This window comes from Pithys albifrons, chromosome 2 (assembly GCF_047495875.1).
Source record: "Pithys albifrons albifrons isolate INPA30051 chromosome 2, PitAlb_v1, whole genome shotgun sequence".
Taxonomy (NCBI): domain Eukaryota; kingdom Metazoa; phylum Chordata; class Aves; order Passeriformes; family Thamnophilidae; genus Pithys; species Pithys albifrons.
Genome location: NC_092459.1, coordinates 88436467 through 88458519, shown reverse-complemented (window position 1 = coordinate 88458519; position 22053 = coordinate 88436467). Strand labels below are relative to the sequence as shown.

Genomic DNA, 22053 nt, shown 5'->3' with positions numbered 1-22053 from the left:
AATCAAGGTTACAAAATGGCTCTATTCATTCCTCTGTGGGGATGAAACAGTATGAACAAAACAACCAAACCCCAAACACTATTTACTTAGGGAAGCAGGGTATGTCAAACTTCTCGGAGTAGGTGGAGTCACTTAAGGACACAATTAGCGTAAGAACACCACCGGCAAACTGCTGCACACAGTGATACACTTGTGTTCAGGTATGACCTGTAAGATGCCAACAGAGGAGGGCAATCAAATCCCATCCCCCAGACACGGCTGTGATTTAGGGATGCACTGAAGCACTAGTGAAGATCCACTTACAGGCAATGCTGGAGTTTTGAGCAGCCTCAAATACAGCTGCTAAGGCTTCTTATACAAATTTTGTAACTAACCAATGTTGCTGCCCAAATCTATTTGTGTGCTCTTTGTTTTCAAGCCACTGCAGTATAGAGTAGAGATGTGGGCGATGAGATACAGCTAACTCTGTTTAGTCTTGTTTTTGAGAGGCAGGGGGAGAATGAGGGAAGACAACTATAAACACTGCACTTGATGCAACTTTCTTTTCCTTTTTTACTGTTTGGAGGTTATAATGCAAACTCAGGTTGATACTTGAGGTAATTTTATTAAAGGGAAGTCAAGTAAAAGAACTATGAAGTGTAACTAGGTAAGTTCAAATTACCTGAAGTCTTGCAAATTAGCACACCTCAATATTGAAATCCACAGTCCATGAAACAGCATTCCATAGGACAGCAACAACAAAAGCATCTCCATACGAGCCCTCCAAACTTGGGATAAAAGCCCACAGGAAGTCCCTCAAAGCATGGGAGGTAAATTCAGCAGCTGTGATCAAAGTGAGCTCTTGGCTATTTCACTAGGAGTTCTAATGAAGAATAACAGCATACAAGAACCAAAGACCTGTTGGTGAGGAAATAAACAAACGTACTTCCAAATTGCCATTCAGTTTTTTTACTACATCCAAATCAGGTAAAAATTGATCATTAAAAGATTCAGCAGACTTCCCTATCTTAGTAACCTGTTGCCATCCCTGACCACTGTAAAAGCTCATTGAAATCATGCTATCTTGCTAAGGCACATCCAATGCCTTAGCATTAAGTTATCAGGAATTTCCTATTCTGAAAGAATGTAAGTTGTATTTTTAAGCACAAACAAGTTGAGGAAAAAAAAGGAATACTAAAGGCGAAACTAATTTTACAATTAAAAATGATCTGAAGGTTGAATTGTCTAAGTTACAGGTGGGGCAGGGAGGTGGTGGTCATCATCTGAGACACATTAGATTTACACTTAACACTGAAATTGTGTGTTGAAAGCAGAAGCAGGCAAGAAGAAAGGAATTCTCTCATTCTTTTATGAGAGGTAAGTTTCCAGAAAAACTGTGTTGCCTGTCTTTAGCACCTGAGCTGCACTTCTCAAATATAAAGAAAATAGAAATGATTTACATCTCTATTCTGACTGACCTGACAGCGCAGCTTTAGAAATTAGCAACTGCAATAGCGTTACAGAAGAGTCTGGAGGTCACAGTTACATACATCACAAACTTTTAACATACTGCATACCAGTATCTAGATTGTTCCCTGTAACAAGCTCACCACTTTCTATTTTTCAAGCCTGCCAAACCTGTGACATGCAATTGTTACCAACTGATGTAGCACATCCGTAAGTTTCTAATATGATCAGTATCCTACACAGTTTCAGAGCACGAAAGACAAAATTGGCTGGTCAACACCTAATCTGCATTTTTCAATTTGACGATATATGCAAAACAGTCTCTGAAATTCACAGATATATTGCCTAGTAAGTGACTTCAAAATCCATATATTAGTTGGGAAAAAAAAGACACCCAGGTCTTTACATGTCAAACTTACACTCCTATGGCTGGTGTAACACCTGCTCTAAATTGCATCCTCTTTGGAGACCTCCTTTGGAAAGTGGCCTGTCTAGAGCTGTGGTCAGTACTTGGAAAAGCCTATCTACCCTTCAAGGGACCATGTATTTATTTGGTATCTCATTAGTGTCAACCTGAAAACCATTAATGCAAACTTAGGACTAAAAATAACTAATTGTAGCTCCTCTAACCAAATGCTACAAAAGGTTGGAACTTATTTCCACAGTCTGATTTTTCTAACTTTGCAGTAAGATATAAAAATGCAGTACATGTAAAACCAAGAGACATCTGGAGAATCGCTGACTATTATTTATCAGTTCTCAGGGTAGATGTTTCATATTCCCAAAGACACATAAATTCTTTTAATTTAAAATTTCATACTTTGCCTTTAAAATCCAGTGCTCTACCACCTGCCTACCAGGGATCTTCAGGACCAGGTATTTTCATCTTTCCTTCAATGTAAATATACATTAAAGGGGAGATGAAACAAAGACAACTCCAAAAGCAGGAAAAACTGGAGAAAAAAAAAGAGCAAAAGCTCCTAACTGGGGATGAAAAGAACTATATTTGAAAAATACACTTCTATTAGTTAAAAGAACAAGATATAGTTTATGGTTTGGTTTGGGGTTTTTTCTTTTTTTTTTTTAATTGTAACTTTACTCAGTTTTGTTCAAACAAACAAACCAACCAAAACTTCCCCTCCTTGTATACTGTTTTCTTTTTTTCATATGGTACCAAAGCTACACAAATGAAACAGGTATTTCTCCACTAATAGTTAATTGAAACAGATCTTTCAGATATTTTCAACAGAAACCAGAGCTTTAAATAGCCACAGTTCTGACACTGTCAAAAAACAGTTTCAGGGACTGGTATGCTAATCAAGGTTTAAGTCTCTTCAGCATGTACCAGATCCAGACTGCTCAGACACTGGAGTAGCTTCAAAGGACTAAATTAATTTCCAAAAGAGGTTTGCCTTTTTCCTTTCTTAAGGATTAAGGTCTCATATTGCATGTACAAAATTACAAGCTGAGCTTATCAAGGCCGACTGCAGCATCCCACAGAGAACTGAAGTTGAATTTACACCATGTTGCAAGTATAAGAAATAACAAATAAAGCATGTCACAGCATCATACAATGGATTGGAAGGGACCTTAAAGATCATCCAGTTCCAATTCCCTGCCCTGGGCAGGGACACCTCCCACCACACTAGGCTACTCAAAGCCCCATCCAATCTGGCCTTGAACACCTCCAGCAATGAGGCATCCACAACTCCTCTGGGAAACCTGTCCCAGTGCCTCACCACCCTCACAGCAAAGAGAGTTCAAAAGTCCTTGAATGTCATGATCTAAATTTCAGAACTGCTTTCCCAAAAGCTCCCTGTGGGTCCTTGTTACACAATTCACTGTCCTTGAAAGTATTTAAGAAGAGACTGGATGTGGCACTCAGTGCCATGGCCTAGTTGACAAGGTGGTGTTGGGTCATAGGCTGGACTTGATGATCATCTCACAGGCCTTTTCCAACCTAGTTGATTATGTAACTTCACCCTCCCAAGTCTTAGCTATTATTGTGACTTCAACATAACTACAAATGCACAGAAAAGCAAATTTAAGTCACAGATAGATGTTTCACAAGCATTCAATTTCATGGTACAACCCAAAATATACATCCTACTTCCCAATATATGCTCCTTGAAAGGTTATGAAAAAGGAACAATTTGAGGTCATTCCCCCTGGCAACACACAACAACAAACATGATTTTCCCTGTGCAGGACTGACTTTATGATTAAATAAATCTAATAAAAAACATTTTTTTAAAAAATTATAGTATCCAGTGGATAAGCAAACTAATTCTACTTCACAGCTCCATTTCAGGTGTGAATGAACACACTAACTGGAAATCTTACACTTCCTCAAACTAATTATTTCTTATTTTCAGGCAAAAGCAGTTTGAGTGACTGAAAATGCCACACAGGCAAAAATGATCCAGCATTTAAAAAGAAACCCCTCACAGTCAACATACTGGAAGTCATCCCTGAATCATGACTGCCCTTCAGGTTTCCACATACCCTTTGTGACCTCCTTCCACAGAATTCAGATCAATTTGGGAAACAAATTCTCCTTTTGTTATTTAGGATTCAAGAGTTACTCACTATTTGTTGGTATAATAAAATCAAAATCTAGGTTGAGAAACTTACCACAAGATCAACTGTAAAACATTACTATGGTGGCTAACAACAGTTTCTATGCTATTAATCCAATCAGACAGGTCTACGCCTGTCATCCTTGCCCAGATTTGAACTCCTGTTGCCCAAGAGAATAGAAATTGGTGATGCAGGAAGAAATGCTTAACTGCACAGTATTATTTGCTTGTGGCTCAGCAAACACTTAACCACATATGTGAAGCTCTGCCAAGATGTCCTCCTACAACAAAAGAACTTAAAAAAAATAGAGAACAAATCAGTAATTGGCAGATTTTGGGTGGAACACTATTTATCTACTATTTGTTCTTAAAATAGAACTCAGTATTTTTACAGGTTTTAAGAACTGAAGTAAATGAAAAAGTCTTTTTGCTTGCCTCAAGATACAATTATAATCAGCTTGCCAATTGCAATATCTATTTATCTCTGTGTTACTGAGATATTCTAATGGGGTCAAAGCTCACAAACAAACCAGATCATTAAAAAGATATTTTTCATGGTGGAAAAAAATGTACGTACTCAAATTTTTTTATTTTGTTTTCTTAGAACACACAGCTCAAATGACACCAGTGGAGATGTCAGAGGAACCTGTATCGTGTATTAATCAGTGCACCTAATTGTGTATAGCCTCAAGGCAGGGCGGTGATCGAGGAGGGTAACTAAGCAAGAAGACATTTTACATTAAAAAATTTGACTATGAAATAAAGTGGACAATTCGAAGCTGACCAGCACTCATCAGGCACAGACTGAGATTATCAAAGGGAGTCCCTGCTTGGTTCTAGTTTTCCAATTGTGAAAACTTTCTGACACACATGGATACATTCACACATCCTGGCAGTATTTGGTACTATCTTATCCTAGAAGGGTACCAAGAGGATAAACACATTCAAGCTTGCAAAAACAGATATTTGGATTAAAAGACAGTAAAATACTTTATCAGTGAAATAGCACTAAGAAAATTGTGTGTAGTGCATTCCTTGCATCATTTCAGATCAAGCCTGGAAAAAACCCTAAACATTTAACAAAAAGAATCCCTGCTGATACTGTTATAGTTGAGACATTTGAGGGATGACTTGTCAAAACTGATAAAAGTAAAACGTATTTTAGACATGAGCCACTGTTGTCAATTTGACCACCTCAGCAACATGAGTTCTCCTCTAGTCCCCAAAAGAGCAGTGGGAGAACCCTATAGAAGATTTTCCCACAAATCTTTTCAGTTTCATTCTATTGCTTAAGAAAATAACTTCATGGCATAAAGTAATAAAGGACTATGCATGTGCAGAAGAAACATAACCTGTCCATGGTAAACAGGGAAGAAAAGAATATACATACATATAAAAATGCAAAAAGCCACCCCAAACCACTTCCTTTAACAGGCCACCTGTACAAAAGAAACTGCTGCTAAACAGTGCACCTAAATATCCTGAACATCCCTATGTTCTTGACTTTAAAGGGAGTCAGCTGTCGGACCTTGTTAGATACTAATTAACAAAAAACAGGGAGTTGCCCTGGTGAAAAGTAAACAACATTCCAGTTGCAGAGTCTGATGTAACATGGGTGGTTGCATATAGACTCTACCATTAAACTATTAAACAAAATATGCTGAACAGATTGGTAGATGAACAAAAATAGAATGTTAGACTTTCACAGCATTAGTATTACAAACAAAATCAGGATAAATCTATCCTTTTTCTAACATTTTAAGAGTACTCTGTTGTATGTGGAAAGTACTCAGCAGTGCCAGTTGCACTGCCAAGATCATTCACTGCTAGCGACTAGTGTTCTATTTCAGGGTGGTTTTTTTGTTTTGTTTTTTAAATTCTGCTATAGTATATGAAATTTAAGAAAACACAAATTAGTATCCATGTATTGAAAAAACAACTAGAAGCTTTCAGTATTCAGAGTTAAAAAAATAAAGTAAAAGAGATTTCCCTATATTATGTGCCTTGTCATTGCAAGGCATAACTTAAACATGGTTGTGATAGTTTTGATCTAGGCCTTCCCTAGTAACCAGGTGTAACTAGGGAAAGGCCCATTTCCCAGGTATCCCACACTTGGGTTTTTTTTCCCTTCCATGTGACAAGGGAGTATAACAGAGAGAGAGATAGGAAGTTGCTGCTCTTCTTCTGGTGAGGGCTGGTGCAGGGAGTTTGCTGTTTCGGTCCCTTGTCGGAGCCATGCAGGAGATCAGAGAGACAGAATGTTGAGAGGGAGAGAGAGAGTGTGAAAGGAGCTGGCCCTTCTTTTGAGGGTTGTTGGTAGGAATGTGTTGTACTGGTTTGTTTGGGGGGGTGGGTGAGGGTATCTGATTGTACCTATTTGTTCTGTTTTGTCCCCCTGTTGTCTGTTTCTCCCCTCCCTTTCCCTTCCCTTTCCCTTTTCCCTTGAGAGTTTTCCTATTGTGTGTGCAGATTATATAATTGTAAACGTTTAGAAATATACATATATACTTTGTTTTAATTCAGTTTCTTTCAAGTTTTTTTCCCCCCTTCGTTTTTTTTCCCCACCTGCTTTGAGGAACAGAGAGAGAAGAAGGGGCAGCTTGGGGCTGGGAAGCCAAATCAAAACCTAGACAATGGTAAGGATCCAAATTCTTTAGTATTTGGTGACACTGCTCTAAATTAGGTCATGTATCAGCTCGTCCCAAAGGACTAAATATTAGTGATTCCTGTCAGAACACACCAAACTCAAACCCTCTTTCCCCATGCCATCCTTTTACTGTGACATTGGTGAGATAGGAACTTGATTTAACTTTCTACCAGCTCATCATGACCTCCAGCCAAACAATTCCTGAATAGTAATATATATCCTTAAGACCTCACCTGTAACGGAGGGAGATGGGTTTGTGACCTGCTGAGACGACTTCACAGAAGTTACTGCAACAGGCAACTTTATTCATCGGCTCACAAAACTCTTATACACTTCAAAAGCCGAATTCCTCCGCAGCTCTGCCACCTTGGCACTGATAATTGGTTAACAATGCTGTTTGCATGACAATGCCTGCTCTAATTGGCTGATTGCACACATCTGTTGAGAGGGTGGCAGGAGCTGCTGACCTCATTAACTAGTCCTTGAAGCTACATCACGCTAAGTACAGAAACAAGTTCAATACACAACTCACACTTTAGATCTAAGAGCATATGAAATCCCAACACTCACCCTTCTATGTTGCTGGAGAGGCAGGATGAGACCAAAGAAAAAAGGCTTTTATGGGGGAAGCAAGTGGTGTTACCACAGCCTCTGTTACTGATTTGGAGCTGAAATGGAAGAGTGGTGGCTCAAGGGTGATGAGTACGAGTGTGTGTGGGTCGGCTTCGCGAACGCAGATTTGGGAAGGGCTGTCCCCCCACGTGGGTGTGCCCTTCCAGCCTGCGCAGTGGAGTTTAGGTGAGGCTCAGCGTGCGCAGAACTGGCCCCACCGTTTAAGTCCTGAGGTTCATCTGCCACGGCCGAGTGAGCTTGGACAGTGCCAGTGAAGTCCTCAGGACTAGAACATACAGCACCCGGCATTTCCCAGGTGGTCTCCCATCCAAGTACTAATCCAGGGCTGACCCTGCTCAGCTTCCGAGATCTGACGGGATCGGATGTCAGGGAGGCATTTAACTGAGTACGAGTACGTTGCTTCCAGAGCACCACAACCAATGGCACACTGTTAATGGCCCCGTGTAACACTGCTACAGCCAATTGCACAGCTTCAGTCTGAAGGGACCTTTATGATGTAAAGGACTGGGACAACTGAGGCCTTGGGATGCTCAGACTGGGCTTTCACTGGAGGTCCTTCCCTAATGAGACGCAGACCAGTTCCTCAGGGAGCCTGCAGGATCTCCACTGACAAGTGTTCAGGGTGCAACCACTGCACTAGTGCTGGTGGCAGTTCCATGCCAAGCAGGACACTGAGCTGAATGACTGAGAGTTCCTTTCCAACAAGGACCTCTATAACAACTCTGATGTGAAATCTACCACTTACTTGCTGCAAAAGAATTTTTTACAAAACCACTGCAGCTGTCCTAGGTTAAGGAACTTGATATATTTCATGAATGGATGTGACCTCCAAAATTGTAATGTAATACTAGAAAAAACAAAGTAAAGAAATTCACAGAAGTGAGAAATATTATCTTTGTTATTGCTGAGACGTATACTTTAAATAGAATACTACCACAGAGGTGGGGGAAGAAGTTTGTTCAATGATATGTAATCCAGGCTTTGACAAATACAATATATGGAAATGTTTCTGCTTTCATGGTTGTATAAAAACCCTGAAGGTTTCACTCCTTTCATAAATGGAAGCAATTAATTGTAAAGAGAAATAATGTTAAAAGAAATGTAAAATAAAAAATTGTAGTGTTTTAAAAATCTAATGTTAAAATGTGTTAAAGATAACAAAGGCACTGAAATCGTAGCCAACACTAAATGATTGTTCTGGACATGCACTGATTCTGTGTATCAGACCAAGGAAATGGCCATTAGGCTTTTGTTGATCAAACTCTCCCTAAATTTTCAACAAGACTTTCTTTGTCAGGATCTACATTCATCATTCAACTCTCCTCGCAGTTTCTGTGTCAACTGCAGGAAAAACTGATACCTGTTGTGCAAAAAACCAGACCCTCACTTCTTGAAAATGAAACACATTTTCAGAGAGGTGTGCAGAGCTAAAAACAAACAGCCAAAACAGAAACCAGAAAATAGAGATGGAACTTAAAGAAATAAAAAACCCATTGAAGGCAATATGGGAAACCTAAGTGGTAGGTAAATGAACAAAAATAAGAGTACCAATTGAAACCAACAGGCTTTGAGGAGGTAGGAAGCATGTTCCACAGTCTTCATTACATCTACAAAAGAAACAGTCTTTGAGCAATGGAACAAATTAAGAGGATCACTATGTAATTACACATACATGCCACCTAACCATCTTCCCGTTACAGAGCAAAAGTAAAAAAAAGTAAATCTGGGAAGCAGCCCAAAGACATGACCTGCAGGAACTACGTCCACAGAAAGTCCCAGAAGGTCATGCCTGCCCTAGAGAGGAGAGCTAGAGAAAAGCAGTGGGCTGCTGTTGCTGATGCTGCTGAGGTACAAGCAACCTCCCAGGACAGAGAGAGGTTGTTGCACAGCTGTTTGGGTTAATATCAAAGGCAACCTCGAAGAAAGGAAAAGGAAAGGAAAGCAAGCAGCAGCCAAACTGAAGAGCAGAACTGCTTCGCACGCAGTGCTTAACATATGGAATAAACAGTACTGGGGCAACACAAGGGAACAATTAGTCTAAATGGTTTTGTAAATATCTTGGACAAATACCAAAAGAGAAGAATACTGAGGAAGACACTGAGTAATTCAGGGGAGGGAAGGGGCCTCGATGGCTTTTCTGGCCTCTTTCTGTCCTTATGTGCCCTGTATTTATATTTGAACACTTGCATTACCCAGCGTATAGGCTATTTAAGGTCAGGGAAGCATTGCAGTAGCACAGCTGCCTCCAGCAAGTAGTGCTTGACATCACTAAACCACACAGAAGAGCACAGCCCTTTCATTGGCTTCAGCAGCAAATATCTGCAAGCAGAATTGTTTCGCTCTATTTGTACAGGTTTTTCCACTGCACTGTGGTGGCTGCAACTTCAGTACTAACAGAATTTTGTCCACTGAAATCGTTAAATAGCTGAAGTTTCCTCCTCATGTATCTCAAGCGACCCCTGACAAGAAATCAGCTCTTAAGAATTTAGTTTTAAAATCCAACTAAAAAGAATCAACACTTTCATCTTCTAAAGTTTCAGTTCTTGCCAAATTTAACTTGTCTTCCTCCGTGGGATGTTTGACACATACTGCATGCACATATTAAATATCACACTTGAGATCTCTCATTTGAATTCTGTAATATTCTTTGTTGACATACAAGAACATTTTCCAACTACACATAAAAAGAGTCCCAATATTTTTTTTCCATTAACACAATAGCTACATGATTTGTAAAAATCATGAAAGACAGGAATGGTTTATAAGCCCACTGAATTGGAAGGATTTCAAAACACTGCTACTCAATGACATGTTTGAGAAATGGCTTAAATAAGCATTTCCAGATTTTCTTAGCTAGATACATCAATGATGAACCTAAAAAAGGTCCCACGAACCCAAAAAACTGAACAAACTCGAGGCAGGTGTGTGCCTCACAGTGTACACCAGAGTTTTGGCTCTTAATCATCCATATCAAAGACCTGTTGGAGCACAGAAGTTCTTCCTTATCTGAATGCTCAGGGTTTCTTCCAACAAAACTCAGGGTGAGAAGTGGTACATTGAACATCCAGATCTTCTCCTGACATCAGTTTTGAATTTGACCAGGGTGCAAACCTCAGAGGGGTGTCCCTCCTGTTTAACTGTTGCCTGTGACAACTCAAAGACAGCAGAAGAATTCACTGATTTGCAATGAAAGAGAGCAGGGAGCAGTAACATTTACTTGAAGTACAAAAGAGGACTACAGGTACAAGAATATTTCTTCTTGATTAAAAAAAAAGCTTCTTTAAACATAAAATGAATATGCAACTCCTTGGATATAAAGCCCATAGGCCAACTCTAACTACCTCTGTGTGCTTCTTCCAGATTACAGATTAATCAGGTTTTGCTAGTCCTCAAGAAGTGCTGGCTGCAGAGAAATGAAAGATGCAAAACATAAAGATCAGCTTACATGTTTTGCTAAAAGTAAATCTACAAAATAGAGCAAATTCATTCCATTTAAAGAATGTCTTTCCAAGTTGCCTATAATTTGCACTTTCATTTAAAGAAAGCTAAAGTTTAGTATAGTTACAGGATGACTGTGGTGGGTCTCCAGTTCAACAAACCCTTGTGATTTGTTGAGGGTATTCTTCAGAGGAAAGCTCCTAGGAAAGAAGTTCTCAACATTCCTGAAGGCAAATATGTTACTTAAGAAAAGATTATTCAACAAAAAGTCTCACACTTGAATATCTTTTGTACATTTTCGCCAGGTAAGTCCAATGTGCAAGTGCTGAAAGGAGCCAGAGTTTCAGCAGACATTCACATGAGCTTGTGTAGTTAAGTAGCAGGAGGGACTGTGACTGCCTCATATGCCTTAAATGAAATAAGCAATGCAATGAATCATATTCTTGACAATACTTATGGAAAAGGAAACCCCCAGAAAATCTGTAGCCACATTGTGAAAATCAGCCATCATTTATTTTGGGAAAATGGCATGTTCCTACAATGGATAATTAAGGAGGTATTGAAGTTCCTTTCAAGAAGGCATTAAGTTCAAAATGCCACTGATTATTCACAGGAAAGATGGAGGCAGAAAGTGAAGGCAACTGAGAGGTGTTACCTAATATTACTGTGGGATCAGGAAACTTGCAGGAAAAAGCCAAGTTGGCAGGGGAACCAGCCCTTTTGGTAAACTCAAAGGATGCACTACAACCTTCCCTTTATCACAGAAACAATAGGGCGAAGATCCCCCCACTTATATTCTCTGTCCTGCCCATCAGATTCCCTGCAGGGCTGCTCCTCTGCCAAACACCTCAAATTGATGCTCCCTGTGCCACAACATTCCCTGCCAAAACATCAGCAACAGGAATGTGGTTCCTAGAGGATACTGCCAGCTCTCCCTAGTTGGAGGGGGGGCAGGTAAAGGGAGAAGACAACACAAGCAATCAAAACTGAGGTCGTTCACATACCAGTTAATTCTCTGTTTCATAGTTATCAAAGGTTTTACCTGAAAATCCTCAGCTTTTCACTTTGCAGTGGTCAGAGATTTGTACCTATTGAATGTGGCCATCTAGAAGGAAGCTTTGAACAGTAGCGGACTTTTTGTAAACTGTTTTAAATAATAAAATAGGAAAAATCTGAAGACAGAACACTATAACGTGCAGATCACAATCAGAGTGAAATTCTCTGAAAACAAATGATTTAGTCACCATATTCAGAAAGCAAACCACGCACCCTAAATATGTAAAAATCAACTTCTAGAAAGTGTACTTTGTCAAGATACAACATTCTGTAGTGGTAGGTTTGCATTTACATCAAGAACTGGGAAAAATACCCACGCAGCAACAAAAGTGGGTTCAAAGTGTACTCTAGGAAATCTGAGTTTTCATAACTGTTGAGTAAATGTGCCTTTCTATACCCACTGCATTTACTGCCAAGATTCTAATTAACTCATTTAACTGTTTGACAGTTTTGGCAATTAATATTCAGTTAGAATGAATACAGCAGCAACAACTAAATCTCAGCTTTAATCTGAAAGGAAAACCCTCCATGACCTGCTCATGCCACTCTCCATCCTTTATCAGCAGTCTTGTGTAACTGTGGAGGTTCCAGTTGACTGGAAATTAGCAAATGTAATGCCATCTACAAGAAAGATTGGATGGAGGACCTGGACAACTACAGACCTAAGAAGCTGACCCTGGTGCTGAAGAAGGTCACAGAGCAGATTATCTTGAGTGCCATCACAAAGCACGTGCAGGACAATCAGGATATCAGGCACAACCAGCATGGGTTTATGAGATGTGGTTCTGCTTGACCAACTTGGTCTCTCCTTCTGTGATAGGGTGACTTGTGTAATGGATGAGGAAAAGGCTGTGCATGTGGTCATTGACAAGCCTTTGAGACTGTTTCCCGTGTGCTCATGGCTGGGACAGGTACACTTTCACTGGGTAAAACAGTGGCTGGATGGCCAGGCCCAGAGAACGGTGGTGAACAGACTTGCACCCAGCTGGTCGCCAGTCACTAGTGGTGTTCCCCAGTGTTTAACACTGGGGCCAGTCCTATTTAATATCTTTACTGATGATATGCATGAGGGATCAAGTGCCCCCTCTATGAGTTTGCAGATGACACCAAGTTGGGTAGAAATGCTGATCTGTTGGAGGGCAGAAAGGCTCTACAGGGGCATCCTGGCAGGCTGGACTGATGAGCTGAGGCCAAATGTATGCAGTTAAAGGTGAAGCCTTGGGCCCTGCCCAACAACCCTAGAGAACCACAGAGAAACTATTGCTTCAATTGTGATTTCCCAGCAACTCTGTATTTAACTGTTGTGTGGTTTGGTGTTTTTTTTAAGTAGCTTCTAACAACAGTACATTATCCATGAAACAACAAATAACGTGTCCCTAGAAAAACTCCAAGTTCCCCTGTGTATAAATATTACAGTTCAGGTAGCACTTGATTTTTTCATTGCATTTTCAAGAAAAACCAAGTCAGTAATATTTAGGTTAACATTTAACTCCAGTTACCAGATCTTCCTGCTTGCTCTATTACTGCCATACCACAAAACATAAAATAAAAAAGATGACACCTATTTCAAATTTCTCTGGTCAACCTAACTAACTTTTTGGAAAACAATTTAAGGAGTGCAAGCTGGCCCTACTGCTGGTCCACAAAGTTGTTTAGAGCAAAAGGTTCTACATAAAAGAACCTTAAAGATTCCTATTAATTCTTAAGTCGGAAAAAACATCATGCCACCTGTGACAGACAGATCAGTATTAGTATGGATTGATTCTGTTTAGCAGGTTTCCTTTCTCCTGCAAAAAAAATTCAGGAAGGGAAGATGAAATCTGCTCCGTGTGTTCTACTGTATTAGATACATATACTGTATTATATACCTGAAAAAGGCACTTCAGTACTGCACCAGGAATGTCAGAATGGCAACAACCCTCTAAACTGCAACAAAGGCAGTAGAACAAAGCCACTTAGATGTATCAAAAAAGAAAAGTGAGATTCTTTTACAAAACTACAATGAATTTTAGTAGCAAAGTAAAAACAATCTAAGACAATTACTTAAAAAATAATCCCTACGGCAAATAGAGAGGAGGATTTTAAGAGTATCAAATATGGCCTAACTAGTATAGAAAATGACAGCAACTTTCAAAATTGTTGTTACAATTAATTTTGACTAATTAAAAGTGTTGTTGACAATCTCACTGTACAAAGATATAAATTTAAATATATGGGCAACAATAAAGCATCCAGAACACCTTTATGAATAATAATGTCTGACATGCTAAAGAAAAATTACTTTGTTCCCTTTTTCCTTCATTATCACTCTTTGTAGGAGAGTAACATGTCTAGAAGCAGTGATACCACAGTAAAATTGCTGAGGAGGATATTTTAGTAGAGTACAGCTTTACAGCAGTACTTAGCATGCCTGTGCTGAAACAGGGATTATTACAATGAAAGGTGGTATACTCATAGCACATGACAAATAACATGATACAGAATTGTTATGTTTAATTAGAGTAGCCTGAAATAAACTATATGCACATAGGTGACAAAATGTAACACCTTAATGGAAACAACTATGTCTAAAACTTCTGAAAATTCTGTAGACCATTATACCTTAGTCAGAAGTATGGAGAGGAAGGGAGTTGAGGGCTGTGTTGAATCACTTTTCCATTTTCTTTTGTGATTTATTATTAATTCATTTGTCTATATGTGGGTTTCAATCATACAAGCAAATACTTCAAGTGGTAAAGTACTTGATATATCATGCAAGAATAATCTCTCCTCCACTATCACATCACAGAACTTTATGCATATGGGCTGATGCTCAGAGAAATCTGACAAAACTTTCAGGAAGACATAAACCCTTCCCAAGAATCAGCTCTAAGTTTTGCTCTGAGACTCAAGGAAATGTTGATCTCTGGATTGCCACAAAATGTACATCAGACTAAAAACTGCCCCTTATCTACTATATGAGAAACTGGTACCACATTGCCTAGCAACAAGATCAGTCCCACTGAACTGCCTGAAGTATTTCATACCTCGACAAATAGGTCTAATTGCTTAGTCTCTTAACTGAAAGAAAACCACCCTAAAAATCTCACTAATTGAACCATTTAAAGACAGTATTAACATATACTGCATTAAAGCACCATTTGGATGATGGACACATCATCTGAGCTCTTCAACTATTTTCACTAATTGCTCTATAGCAGCTTCAGTAAAAGAAAAAGAAAAAGGAACAGTCAGTACAGTTGAACACCAGGAACAGAAGTACAAGTCAATCTGTTTTGACTGCCAGTCCCAGTCTGCCCTGATCTCTTCTCTGCTGTCAATAGGCCATGAAACGTTGGCTGCATCAAAACAGATGATTTTTAGGACACAGGAAGAGTTGCAAAGCAGAGCTAGATTGGCAATCAGATTATGGTACTGGCTACAGTCTCAGAAGCTTTGGCACACAGAGCAGGCAGTAGATACATCTGACTCACTGGCCAGGCACTGCATAGAAACATGACCAAAGAAGGCTTAATGAAAGAAAAGTGCTGCAAAGCAACAGTCATTCCTCCTGCTTTCCAAGTCTGCAAAGATGCTCTGGGATTTGAAGAAGCCATGGACTGTCTTAGCTGCCTAATAGTCATCAACTGAATTCATGAACTCAGATGCACAAGCACATTTTAATATACCGAACAGAAGATCCTATGTCTGACTTCTACAGTAGATATAAAAAAAGGCCTAAGCATGACCACTCATTTAGTGACTGTGTATTTATGAGCACTCTGAAACAGCAGGCTTTGACTGGTGGCAGCATGGCATGTCAGCTGCAAAGGTGAAGCCCTTCACAGCACCCCTGTACCTCAAACATAGCAAGAGGCAGTACTTGGCAGTACATGGGTAATATTCTATGGTTTTCCTCCTCCAATTCCCAGCAGAAAGCACAGGTAAAAGACAGGAAACACCTTAAAGCAAACACATGTGTTTAATTTTCCCTTCAAATTTTTTTCCATCAGTGAAAAGCATACAGAACATTCAAAGCCTAAGAGTTCAGACCAGGTTCTTGTTATTCTCCCCTGCCCGTATGAGAAGGTTAAATGCAGTCACCGAACTCTGCATACCACCCTCAGTCACGAAGAACCCTCTGGCACAGCTCCCAGACCAGTAAAAACCGACCATTGCAGTCCCCAAAGCATGGAGCCTGATCCATTTAAGCAAAACAAGTTCTACTGACAGCTGGTTTTCTTAGCATATTCACGTCTGTGTATTTATCAGAGAAAAGCCCTCCAGGACAACAGTGTTTATTGCAGGATTATTTCAGTGAACACAGGGAAGACAGCGTTCACTGAGCAACAGTGTTTCTACCCTTATATATTTTTTTTAAAATATGAACCAAGATGAACTCATTTTCATTTTCTTTAGCATGGATGAATCATGAAGGGGGAAAACCCCCCATATATTAATTTTTTTCTTTTAAGAAAAATACCCCAGAACCTTCTGATCCACATTCATGTGTAGTACGCTGACACACATTTTAAGCACTAATATAGAAATTAGCTGTTCAATCCTGCACTGACTCTTTGGATTTAGAGTCTAATGACTTTTAATAAATGGAAAACAAAGATACACAGACAGTTTCATTACAGACTTCATTCACATATGAATACCTAGTATACTTCCACTAGAAAGGCAATTTGGAACAAGCAAGATGCTTTCTACGGACAGGCTTAGAGACATTACGAATAACATACAGAGATGTGAGAGAGGCATAAAGGGTAAATATCCCAGCAGCTCCCTGTCACACCAGAGTGTAGAAGCAGCCTCAGAACATATCTGAGCCTACCTAGCTCAGCTGGATGACCCTCCACCCAAAGCACAGCAGCGACCAGTGGAGGACCAAGAATATCCTATAACAAGTGCCACACACTGAGGTGGGAGGAGGTGTAGGATGAGCTGCGGACACACAGTCACAAATGCTGACAAACACCATACTCTCAAGTTGTGTGGTCAGTCTGTGTGGTTTCTCAGCTTACCACTTCCTCCAGAAGTGTGCAGAAACTGTTTTCTATAATACTACAGTGAAAATGGTAGTGTTTTTTTTTTAAAAATAAATTTCGTATCAGAATTACCTTACGTTACATTTTAACTTGATGTAAATTTTGAAATAATTAGAACCAACTGTTATTGGCATCTATATGCTTACTGATGCAGTGCAACAAAGAATAAGAATTCTTCAAATTACAAAACCAGTGACTGATTTCAAATTAAGGAACCATTAATTAAAAGTGGCTGCTAATGTGTTTTGAACAATCAGCATTGAAATTAATGTTTTCAATTTAGCAAGTTTTAAGGAAATAATTAAACCAGGTATAGTTATGAATAGTTATTGCTGAGATTTTTATAAGTTAAGACAAATGCTTCCTATCCCAAAGTGTGGGTTGGTTGTTTTACTCTAAGAACTGGATCTGACACTCTGCAGCCAGACAACACAACATAATACTTCTTTACCGCATTCCTACCCCCTGCTTCAGTATGTAATCTTTTTCAAGCCAATCCATGTACTAATGTCTTCGCTCCAAACCATGAAAAGTGGACATTTCCCTCACTCAGGAAATCTCTGACTGCACTTTGCCATAGACTCTGTAAAAGTATTATGTTTACTATCCATCTAAAACCAGAGCAATCATGCCTTACAAAACTCCTTCAAAGCAAAAATCTATATTCATATTGCTGGGACTCAAATTTGCTGACAAGATCTGTGGGTAAGCATCATTTTTAGAAAATGCAATGTGGGAACACATGTTTATATGGCAAAGCACAAAAGCAATGAAACCTCTTGGGAAAGCAGGAGATAACTCACGCTACACAAACAGGCCCTTTGCTCTTATTTCTCTACAAAGCTCAAATGTTATTTCATATGTCAGGAAAACGCTATTCCTGTTTGCTTGTTCTTCCTAAGGTGAACAGATTTTAGTACTAGCAAAATAATTGTGGGAATTTGGTATTTTTCCTGTTTTGTTGAGTACTTGGGAATGTTATGTTGGGAATTACCAACTACTACTTAGTTCACTTCAAAATCTGCTGCATAAAAAAAATACAGTGGTAATTTGCTTACATGGCTTTTGTAGATGCAATTACTGCTAGCAGCAGGAAAGAACTTTTATAAGCACAACACAATTCAAATGTAACATGCCATGGACTCAAGTCATTAAACTAATCCTCAGGGCTTCTTGAGGCTTTTTGTACTTTTGGCAAAAAGTATAAAGAAGTACGCATTGTTGCTTCAGTTCCCAAACACTGGAAAGTTAAATATGTAGACTGTCAGCCCCTGCTAAACAGAGCAGAGATTGGTTTAGGGAAAGAACAAGAGACAACTATATCTTTGTTATTAAAGTGCAATTGAACAAACATTGGAAACATACCCATACGTTTTTTCAGGGCACATAAAAAGGTGCCAGTAAAACTAAGGGAGGTGCAGCAGCTCACAAGCAACTCTGGTATTACGGGTTACCAGTACTGAGAGACTGTGATGAGACTGAGTTAGAGGAGTGAAGTGTCTCAAATTTGACACACTGAGAATGTGCCATGGTGTGGCATGGAACTCCAGGGAAGTGGCACGATTTTAACATGGCTGGATAAAGGACAACGCCATAAATACACCAGAGCTGTCAGATGTGTATCAACATCACTCGTATCTTTCTGCTGTATCGCTCTACATCACACATCTAAAATCAGATATTCTTTGGGGCTCTGGGAGAAAATGTAATACTTTTAGGAAGAAAAAGAGTTCCTTTGTATTGCTATTCCACTTAGTATCAAGAGGTTAACATCTTTTTAAAGATACTACTGAAAGCGGGAAAATAAGCAACATATTCATTAGCTCATGGATCATTTAGACAGACATACCTGGGTGGCCTGAAATACACTTAACTGTCAACATGTGACTACAACTGAAAATACAATGGAAACTAATGGCAGTCCATTTGCTTTTAGCAGAGCTCAGAAGAAGAATCCTTTGGAAAATGGAAGGATAATTACATGTTGGACTACAATTATTTCCTTAACTACTGCTGACAAAAAGTAGTGAATTGATAAAAAAGATGAAAATGTAAAAGCTACTAAATATCATGGAATCTCCTGAGTTGGAAGGGGCTCACAAGGATCACTGAGTTCAAGTCCTGGCCCTGCACAGGACACCCCAACAATTCCACCGTGTGCCTGAAAGTGTTGTCTGAAAGCTTCTTGAGCTCTGGCAGCCTTAGGGCCATGACCACTTCCCTGGAGAACCTGTTCCAGTGCCCAGGCACTCTCTGGGGGAAGAACCTTTTCCTAACATCCAACCTAAACCTTCCCTTACACAGCTCCAGCTGTTCGCTCAGGTTCTATCACTGGTTGCACAGAGAGCAGAGATCGGTGCTGCCCTTTGTGAGGAACTACTCAATGTTCTGATCTGTGCTCTGTGAAACTACAGTAGCTCAGAGCATGAGCCCAAGGACTCTTTGTGCAGCCCTGGATAGTCACAGCCCAGCCCTCGGCCTCTTGACCTCATCTGTTCCCAGGGTCTAACAGGTGTCTAACGAGCACCTGTTTTTCAATGAGCAGCCTTGGAAACTTGTTCTTCTTGCCTGAATAACAGTGCAAGTGGGATAATAATTTTGTTACTGAATTTCCAAAGAGAGTTGCCAACTCGAATTGAGGCCAGGATGGAAAATTGCTATGACTAAAAGCCCACTCTCTAACAACCCTATAAACAGCCATCCAAAGTGAGACCCTTGGAGCACTCAGATCCCAGAAGGTTAGGGAATGTGTATGTCTTGATATCAGAGCCAACCAAAAACTGCTGGTAACAACCAAGGACTGTTGGTATTAAGAGGACTGTAACAGCAGGAAGTGCCTCTGTGTCCTGCAGGTCTGGGGTTCTGAAGCTGCTGCCCTGCTCCTGCTTGCCTGGGCCCAGTCCCAGTCCCAGTCCCAGAGTCCCACGCCTACAGGGCTACTTGGATCCCTAACCTGATCCCACTTCTGGTACCGATATATGTTGTCTGTGAGTTTGCATGTGCATATGTAACTTACATGCTCTTATCTTGGAAGTCTTAGGCATTTCTCTAAATCAAATCCTGTTTTTTGTTTTCTAAACTGCATCCAAGAGTTTATCCAGATCAGTGATCTGTTGAGTGAAATGTCAAGATACCATGTTTCTTCACTCAAACAAACTTTATCCCCAAGTTATTATAAAACTGGTAGACAGAGTTGCCCATCTTTTCTTCTTCACACAGAAGAATCATCACCAGTTCAGAGGAAAGACACTGCCATATTAACCAGAAAAACAACACATCACTGAAACAATGTTAGACCAGTTTGACTGTGGTATACCTGGAAAGTCTAATGTAGTTACTTCTTTTAAGCATTACAAGACTGAGATACTGAAAGGAAGGAGAAGCATTAAAACATTCTTAATTCCAGAAAAGGAAGAAGAGAAATTTAATGAAAACAGATTGATTTCTAATCCTCACCCTTCCATTTTAGGAATAGAAATCTTTTTCTCAGCAAATCTCTTTGCCAACTGGTAAACAGATCAGTAAGTTTCAACACTCTTGAAATTAAATATTCAGACATTCTCCTGAAAAAAGTAACCTATAAAGCTGCATATTCCTAAAGCACAGCTAACAAAGCCCTTTAGCTGCTACAAAAATACTTTACCCAAATTTTTTATGTTTATACAGAGAACTAACCATTGCAGAAATAAAAAAAAATTAAAGAATTCCCCCACCAAAAGCTATCAGCATGCTGTACCATAGGATGTTACAGGAAAACAAACATAGTTTTCAGAGATTCTGATGCTACAAGAATATGTTATATACAGAACTAGCTGAAAGAAGATCTGTCATTTCTCCACCACACACACAATTGCAGAAATCACTGTAACTTTAAGCAATTTAAAGCAATAGGATGTTATCACCTACTCAACATTTCTCACATGGATCAGGAAAAAACCCAAAAAGTTCAGAAATGAACTAGAATAAACATTCCAGAAAAAGCCTGTCTCACTCACTGTTCAATACGTGGGGAGAGGTACAGCTTCGGAAACACCTGAGTAGCTTCTGCATCCTCGAAACTAACAGATAGAAGTGCAACATCTTCTCCAGGATCTTCATTTACATCCTGTACATAAAGAAAGTAAATATAAAATGACAAATAACAAAATGAGTACTTACGAGCTTACAGATAACAACCAATAAATCAAATACCAATTTAGTTAGGAGACACTTCAGTGAGGAATCTAAAGTGTAACCATTGTAAAACAGGTTGCAAATTAATTTCATCTTACTATATTAGCACTTAAAAGTACTAATTCCTTTAGCAATTTCCTTTAAAATATAAAAAAAAAAATTACCGGGTTACCAAGCATACAGTAGTATAGCTCTTCTTCAACTAGGTGAACTATAAATTTCAGTAAAGATGCAGATTTAATTTTAAAGAATTCTTGGTTAAACACTACCATCAGATGCAAATATCAAAGAATTTTTTAAAATGTTATAATATCACTGAGTTGTGACCACAGATTTTATATTTGTTATTTTTCTAAGTAGCATAAGATTCAAATTTTTTTGGTGTATTCAACTGCTACTCATCTTGTGGATGAAAACCACTTTAGCAGTCAGAATTTATCTAGAAGTTACTGTCCCAAGATTCCTGCAAATTAAACCCATGCATTACTTTCAGCATAAACTGCATACTCTGAAAGTAGTGTAAGGAAAAAAAAATCATGCTAAATACAAGTCAGTGCACTCATAGTTGAGGCTCTCTTTATATCAGAACAATCAGTTACAGCTTTGGGATCATCTAGAACAAATGGTTTCTGGTTAGGACCTGACAGCCCTCCAATTCATAAATCACATACAGAACGAAGAAGTGTATTTCTGCTATGCACAACTTAATTTAAGCTCTTGACCTCTAGTTAGAAAGTAATGTCAGCAGTGCAGTCACCTTCATTGACATAATACAGTGCCACTTGTTGCTCACAAACAAATCCTTTAATGTTTGTGCATATGTATGCAGCAATTTGACAAGATGCATTTCTTTTTATCCATTTTGGAAAAATACAAGAGGAAATAGATAAACTAGCAAATAATGTGCTCAGAGCAGGATCAGCATGGTGCAGAGTGCCCTCGTATGCTCTGTCCTACAAGTAGCTGTGAGGAAGGAACACGCAAACCACTTAAATATTGTTGGAGTACCCTGCCCTATGTGTGGAGAAAAAAATAAAATGACTGCTGA

The 22053-nt window shown here is 39.3% G+C and overlaps 1 protein-coding gene across 3 annotated transcripts in view; it reads right to left on the bottom strand.

Annotated features, from left to right (window-relative positions):
* Window positions 1–22053, bottom strand: part of BABAM2 (BRISC and BRCA1 A complex member 2) — a 179225-nt gene that overhangs the window by 58721 nt on the left and 98451 nt on the right. For all 3 annotated transcript variants that reach the window (XM_071577008.1, XM_071576998.1, XM_071576990.1), the window contains exon 7: window positions 20828–20937. In XM_071577008.1, coding sequence (XP_071433109.1) covers window positions 20828–20937 — 110 coding nt within the window. The remainder of the gene's footprint in view (window positions 1–20827; window positions 20938–22053) is intronic.